At 45.3% G+C, this 7,677-nt stretch overlaps 1 protein-coding gene across 1 annotated transcript in view; it reads right to left on the bottom strand.

The window, feature by feature from the left end:
• Window positions 1-849: 849 nt before the first annotated feature.
• Window positions 850-7,677, bottom strand: part of Gnb5 (G protein subunit beta 5) — a 30,889-nt gene continuing 24,061 nt past the window's right edge. Inside the window, exons 9-12 of the mRNA XM_055598617.1 lie at window positions 6,897-6,945; window positions 4,336-4,432; window positions 2,593-2,759; window positions 850-1,398 (exon numbers count right to left, since the gene is read on the bottom strand). Of these exons, the coding sequence (XP_055454592.1) occupies window positions 1,387-1,398; window positions 2,593-2,759; window positions 4,336-4,432; window positions 6,897-6,945 (325 nt within the window). The 3' untranslated portion in view covers window positions 850-1,386. The remainder of the gene's footprint in view (window positions 1,399-2,592; window positions 2,760-4,335; window positions 4,433-6,896; window positions 6,946-7,677) is intronic.

Below are 7,677 nucleotides of genomic sequence, written 5' to 3'. Positions count from 1 at the left end.
ATACCTTGTTTCATAAAACAAAGCAAGGGGCAGGGAGCCTCCTCTGGGGAAAGGGTGCTTGCTCCCAAGCCTGACAACCTGAGTCCCATCCCCAGGCACCAGATGGCAGAAGGAGGGAACAGGCTGCCACTGTCTGAACTCTGACCTCTCTATGTGCTCTGTGGCATGTGTACTCATAGACACACAGAGAGGATAAGTGAGTGAACATAGGAATAAATAAACATAAAAAAATAGAGCGAAACAAAAACTGAAAAGATGAGGCCTTGCGATGTGGCTAAAGCTGGTCTTGGGCTCTGGGGCTCAAGCCACCCGCTGCCTCCGCCTCCCATATACCTGGGCTCACAAGTGTGCGCCACCATGTCTGTTAACACGGCATTTTATTACATGAAGAGATTCTCAAAGACTAAACCTCTACACCTTTAAAAGAGAAAAGGAAGGAAAAGCAGGGATCTTCTAAGAGGAAGCATACAGTAGCATCCAGAAGGAATTGCTGGTTCAAATAAAGACAAGATACCCCTTTGATAGCAAAGACATTATTATTCATGGCCTGCCCGTCAGCCTGTGTAAGTACAAGGGCCCTGCAGGGCATGTGAATCTCATTTATGTTACCTTAGACATTTCTGACAATACTAGCAAGCTTTTAAATCAACTCAGTGACCTGCCTTCCCACACCAGAAGGCTCTGTTTGCTCTCAGCAGTATTTGTGCTCTACATGGCAATCAGTTTTCTCCTCAAATGCTAGGGAATGTCCTGCCCTAGACTGCCATTTATCACAAGCCACACATACAGCCTACTTTCTGCATGGGTCCGCCTCATTTCTAAAGCCTCGCCCAGAAAACAAAACAAACCCAAACAAAACATTTTTTATCTAAAAAAAACCCCACACGGAACAGGTTGAAAAAAGAGACTTTTACATAAAGACATTATTTAAAAAGTGGTTCTATGCAGTCACATTTGGAACTGGAATTTTCTTCTACTGCAGACCAACAAATAGTCATTCTCACAGTCCATAGAGCTGGCACCTCCACAGGAAAGTTCCAGAAGCCACAGGCCACACCAAGAAAAGGTAAGAATCTAAAGTGCTCTGAAGACAGACTGGATTTGAGGGAGTCGTGAGGGACATTTTAAATGATGATAAAGGTGGAATTCTACCGGTCGGAAAAACTTCAAAACCAGACAGACTTCACAAAGCATGTGAGACGGAACAAGGATGTGACGGTACAGTTGAAGGCCTACATGGGTACTTCTCCAGGGACGGGGCGGATTTCATGGTGACAGTGGGGCGGCTTAGTGAGTGCCGAGCTGTGAGGTTGCCCTGGGCTCCTGGGCTTGTCTAGAAGTCGTATCTGCCTGGAAGGACACGCGTTCTTCCAAGCTGTGGGAGGATTATGCCCAAACCTGAGAAGACACAGACAGATCCTTCTTAATAGTTCATAATTTGTAAGACTTGAGTTTAAAGTTTAAAGATAGGAAGTCAGTCTGCACGTACACACTCACACACTATCACGCTTGCCACTTACTTGCTCAGTTGGCCGTCTGCAGAGCTTCTGTGAGCAGCTCACCAGCCACTGGTGACCCCTTAGATTGAGAACTGAACCACGTGTGTCTGCACAGCTCACTACTAACACCTCACTACTAAAGTGGCAAACTTTTGCTTCCATAACTTTGCAAAATTCATTATATTTGTTCTAAAACTCGACATTCAACCTACTCCCTTTAAAATGAACAGAACGTGGGGCTGGAGAAATGGCTCAGAGGTTAAGAGCACTGGCTGTTCTTCCAGACATCCCAAGTTCAATTCCCAGCAACCACAGTGAGATCTAGTGCCCTCTTCTGGTGTACTGGTGTACATGCAGTTAGAACACTGTATACATAAATAAGTTTTAAAAATGACTAGAACACAAAAGGACTGCTTCCTTCCTACGACCTTATTAAAAATAGTTTCTAATCATTTATTTAATGTGTACGTGTCTGTGTACGTGTGTGCGTGTGTGCTATCGCATGCACGTACAGGTCAGAGGGTCATTGGCGGGCATCAGTCCTCTCCCACCACCATGTGGGTTCCAGGAATCAAGCCGTCAACGGCTTAGCACCCACATGCTTCGGAACACCTCGTCTTTCCAAACCCTCCCCCCTTCTTTGCTATGGTGGCAATACCCCAGGGGAGTTGAAAGTCTGATCAAAGCCACAAGGCCCTGGAATAGCATGCCTATAATTAGTAAATCACCCAGGGGCCTTCACAGGCCTTCAGCCTTTGGGCCTCCCAGGGGTCTGTGACCTGACACATGACATCTGTACTGGTGTGAAGAATCCTTCCCTACAGGCAGTAGACTGGGAACCCGTGGCTTACTCAAGGCCAGAATCACAAAAGTCAGACATATAGGGTATGTATGTCTGACAAAAACCAAAAACAAACCTCCAGAAGCATTTGGGTTATCTCAACACCACGTTGAGGGAACACTCTGGTCTCTCTGAACACCCGTGTGACGACGCTCCCGACCTCCTGGAGACACCCCTTGCCATCTGTGTCTCTGGTCAGGCCCACCAGTCCTCCCTCGCCTGCCGCACAGGAAGATGGGGCATCTTTCTTACTCTCAGGGTGTGATCCCAGGATCCTGAGCAGAACGCTGTCCCGTCAGGAGAGACTCGCAGAGTGCTGACACGGTTTTCATGTCCAAACAGGATGGAGACCCGGGAGCCCTTGAGGACATCCCAGACATTGATGGTATAGTCATTGTACCCAGCAAAGAGCAGACGGCCTGGAAGTAGAAGGCACAATGCTTCAATCAGCTCCTGGTTTTCCTTCCTTTACTGTCACTCACTCAGTCACCAATGAACTTCCTCATTCATCCATCTACCCCCCACCTATCCATCTATCTATCCATCCATCCACCCACCCACCACCCACCCGTCTAATAAACACAGTTATCTAGGCCCACTGTGTGGCCGGCAATGTGTGTTGCCTTTGGAATTCAGGATATAGTGGTCACTGTCCTCTGTAAAAGGAACCTTTATTTGCCTGTTTCAATTGTTGTGTCCGAGGCTTATTGCCTCAGTCTGCTAATCTAGGCCTAGTCCTGGAAGATTCTAGCCTCCAAACAATCTAATCTAGGCCTACAATGTTTTCAGCCTCTGAGACTTACTGCTGAATAAGCTCACCCTTTCTAGTTCTTTCTAAATTCTGCTGGCTGGTTCAGCTCAGCTGTTCTGACTCAAATTCCTCTCCCAGCTGACTGATTTAATCTGGCTTTTCTTTTTGCCTCTGCACTGCTCTGCTTGGCCTCAAACTAACTCCAGCAGTCTGCTCTAATATCCTGGCTCCTTCTCATTCTCTGGCTGCTTCAGTCTTCACCTGAGTTCTCTCTCTCTCTCTGCAACCTGACTATTACTGTCTTGGTAAAAAAACAAAAACAAAAACAAAAAACAAAAACAAAACTGCCTCCTCCCTCTCTGCATTGCTCCTTAAGTAACTTCCCTTTCCTCTCTCTTCTCTTGAGAGTTGGGCATATACTAGTCTGTCAAACCTTTCTCTGATTCGTCACTTTTTCTGCCACTCAATTTGGCATCACTTTCAAACATGGGTGCTTCCTTCTACAAACTATCTTTACCTTCACTGTTTGGGATTAAAGGTGTGTGCCACCACACACGGGTCTAAGCTTTCCTTTACCTGACACCTGCTCTATACCAGGCTGGCCCTCAACTCAGATCTGCTTGCCACAGTCTCCTGGATTAAAGGTGTGTTTGCATTCTAGCCAGATCACATAGATCTTTGGATGTGACCTCTTGCCAGAATAGCCATATTCCGAATCAAAGTTATTCTACAATCCTCTGGGGAAGGCATGGGACAGAGAGGACTATCACTGTAGCATCATGCGGTAAGAGCCAACACGTCAGGCTCAAGTGCATGTAGGATGCCATCGGGCCTTAGAGGAAGCAGGAACACTCCTGTCATTTCTAAACCTTGAGTTTGGGTTTACAACGTGATCCACGTTTAGCAACGCAATGCATGCTTTTGAGGGCTAAGCAGTATTCTCCACTTCCTGGATAGAGGTGCCACCAAGTGGCTGCAGGTCTTTGGGCAAAGGCACAGGCTCAGGACTGGGGGGAGTCCCATCAGCACCCGCTGGGCTTCTGCTAGTTGCCTCCCAAGTGTGTTTCTGAGCACAAAGGGGAGGTGGCCAGGGCATGAGGTGAAGGCAGGGGTGCCTGAAGGTCCCACCTGACCTCAGCATACTGCCTCATAGTAAGCTCAGTGATGGGAAGCTTGGCCGAGGGCTGCTTGAGTTTTAGGTCTGGTCCTACAATCCAGGGGATGTTCTTGAAACAAAATCTTACCACTGAGGGAGAAGTCCACGCTCGACGCTCCAAAGATGATACTCTCCTTGGAGTAGATGGCAACCTCTCTATCTGCCCGCAGGTCATAGAGGCGACACTGGGGTGTGAAGAGACAGAAAAAGGTGCAATTATTTCTGGCTTTGATTTGTCAAAGTGCCAACCACAGAGCTGCTCTCTGGGACCAGCAGCTTTTGTAGTTTGAGGTATGACAGGCGAAAACCTCTTTAGTTTTCTCTCCTATTATTTTATCCTTTAGTCCTGTTTCCTGTTACTCTCTATGGGTCAGCAGATACTCAAAGAAACAGCAAGTGGAGACGTTTCTTCAGGTACAGAGACAGATATAGAACCCTACTTTCTTTTCCTTGATGAAGAACATACAGTCATCATGGAACATTCTGAAACACTTAGAAATTCAGACACAAGGAAATGAAAGTCACCCCAAGTCCCAGAGGTATTTGTTAGTATCTGGGATATTCTTTTTTTGTTTTTCTACTTTATGTATGTGTGCTGGATAGTTCTATGTCAACTTGGCACAAGCTAAAGTCATCTGAATGGAGGAAACCTCAATTTAAAAAAACGCCTCCGTAAGACTGGGTTGCAGGTGAGACTGTAGGGCATTTTCTTAATTAGTGATTGATGTCCGCCCGTCGTGAGTGGGACCCGTCGTGAGTGGGCTGGTGGTTCTATAAAAAAGCAGGCTGAGCAAGCCAGCAAGCGGCACCCCTCCATGGCCTGGGTCACCTCCTGCCTCCAGGTTCCTGCCCTGTTTGAGTTCCTGTCCTGAATTCCTTTGATGATGAACAGTGCTGTGAAAGTGTAAACCAAATGAACCACTTCCTCCCCAACTTGCTTTTTGGTCATGGTGTTTCATCACAGCAGTAGACACCCTAACTAAGACGGTGTGGAAATGGATGGGATGGGATGGGTGTCGCATTGCTGTCTCTGCCAACATTCTGTGGTAAGCATTTTCCAAAATTAGTCATCAAAGAAGATGATTTACATGTCTGTCCAATATATTCCCCATGAGGCTGTGTCTTAGTCTGTTAGGCCATGCCAGCTAATGTTCTTCTTATGACTAAATTTTCTCTTTTATACATAATTTTATGAGAAACTTTTTGTGGGAAGAAAACTGATTTTTGAATACACTTACAGGGAGCAATGAGCTGGGAAGTAACAAGAGAACTGCCCATAGCCATGTGATGAATATTTTTATGTAAAAATCTTCACATACATGTTGATGTCTTCTTGGCATTAGCTTAGAATAGAACTGTTTCCAGGAAATGGCAGGGCCAAAATGTGTGCCTTTACATTTTGTTACATATTTTTGGCACATATAAGAGTTTAAAAAATATTTTATTATTTATGTGAATACGGATGTTCCTGTATGTGTGTGTGTGTGCGTGTGCACGTGTGTATGAATGCACACATGTATGGGAAGGACAGAAGAGGGTGTCAGATTCCCCAGAAGTGAAGATACAGGAGGTTTTAAGTCACCTGACATGGATGCTGGGAGCTGAATTCTGGTCCTTTAGAAGGGCAGCAAGAGCTCCTAATCTCTGAGCCATATCTTTAGCCCTAAGGTTTTCATTACCAAAACTCAATAATTGCTCTTGTAATGTCTTCCACAGCAGCAACTTAGGGTGAAGCCTATTACTTAATAGGCTACTGATATTTTTTGAGACAAGAAATACATTTTGTTTTCTCTTAAAAACATTATGTCAACATAATTTGCACTAGTAACAAAACTGTGAGAACTGAATCTGTTTTTAGGTAAGAAATCAATGCCTGAGAGTTTTAAATCGTGAAAGGCACAAAAATACTTACTTATGGCAAAGTTTATTTGTTTTGTAGCCCAGGTTGGCCATGACCTTGCTATGTATATGTAGCAAGATGACCTTGAACTCCTGTTACTCCTACCTCCACTTCCCTAGTGCTGTGATCACAAGCATTGAACCACTGTGCTGGCTTTACAGCACAGTGCTTGGTTAGGCACAGAAGAATGCACATATTTATGTCTTTATGTGAGAAAAAAAAAACCCCAAATATACAAATAGACATTGTATTTACAGAGAGAAAGGACCGTCAGGATTCATTAAACTGTGAGTTTTCTGTAGAAAAGGAGAGTTACTTAATTTCCTTCCATTTTTATTCAGTGACTACACATGACTTCTGGTAAAGCTAAGGGGCTGGAGAGATGGCTCTGCTGTCAAGGTAACTGACTGTTATGCCAAAGGATCCTAGCACCTAGATGGTGGCTCACAACATTCTGTAACTCCACTCTCAGGACATCCCGGTACTCAATTCTGGTCTAAAAGGGCACCAAGCATGCATGTGGTGCATAGACATACATGCAGGCAAACACCCATACACATAAGAATACATTAAGTAAAATTTGAAAAATAAAATAAAATTAAAGCAGAGGCAGGTGGATGTCTGGAGTTTGGGGCCACCTTGGTCTACAGAGCGAATTCTAGGACAGCCAGGGCTATACAGAGAAACCCTGTGTTGAAAACAAACAAACAAACAAATAAATAAAAATAAAAAAAATAACAGAAATGTACCGTTGCATCATCTGACCCGGAAGCAAAAGCGTCTCCACTGGGGTAGTATCTGCAGAAAGAGTTGGTAGAAAGCCTGTTATGAGGAGCAGCCATTCCCATAACCCCCCTCAGGGTCACACAGCCAGAAGCTTCACTTCTGGGACACTGCAAGAGCTCTACCCAGGCCGGAGGGGAGCCGCTCACGTTCCTTACGTAAACCCAGAACAGTGGCACTGACCTGCAGAGAGGCCTGCTGAGGTCACTGCGTTCACCTCAGGTAACTGAGCCGGGCAGAAGCCCTGTCCTGTACCCAATTCCCAACGAGTGGCTCAGAGCACAGGGACAATGGAGTCAGACAGACAGAGCTGAGCCACATCAGCTGTTGGCACTGTCAGGACATGCAGTACTCTAGGCCGTGCCATCATCTTTCCCAGCCTGGTCTCCTCATCTGGAGAGTGAGGCTAATGAAGCCTGTCTACACGGTGAAGATCTATCAGGGAAGTGAGTACCAAGGATCCAGTATGCTGATAAATAAAAAGCCATCAGTGAGCAGTGGCTATCACCCTCCTCTCAGCGCTCAGGAGGAAGTATGGATGCTAGATTATAAACCAGAAGCAGGAGGAGCAGAGTGAGGACATTTATTTCTCTATCTCTATCTATCTGTCTATCTGTCTGTTTGTTTATGTACGTATGCATGCATGTATTATGTATTATGTATGTATGTATGTATGTATGTATGTATGTATGTATGTATGTATCTATCTATCTATCTATCTATCTATCTATCTATCTATCTATCTAT

The sequence above is a fragment of the Psammomys obesus genome, unplaced genomic scaffold (genome assembly GCF_907164565.1).
Source record: "Psammomys obesus unplaced genomic scaffold, mPsaObe1.curated_primary_1811, whole genome shotgun sequence".
In the NCBI taxonomy this organism is placed as follows: domain Eukaryota; kingdom Metazoa; phylum Chordata; class Mammalia; order Rodentia; family Muridae; genus Psammomys; species Psammomys obesus.
This window is presented reverse-complemented; position numbering and strand designations above follow the sequence as displayed.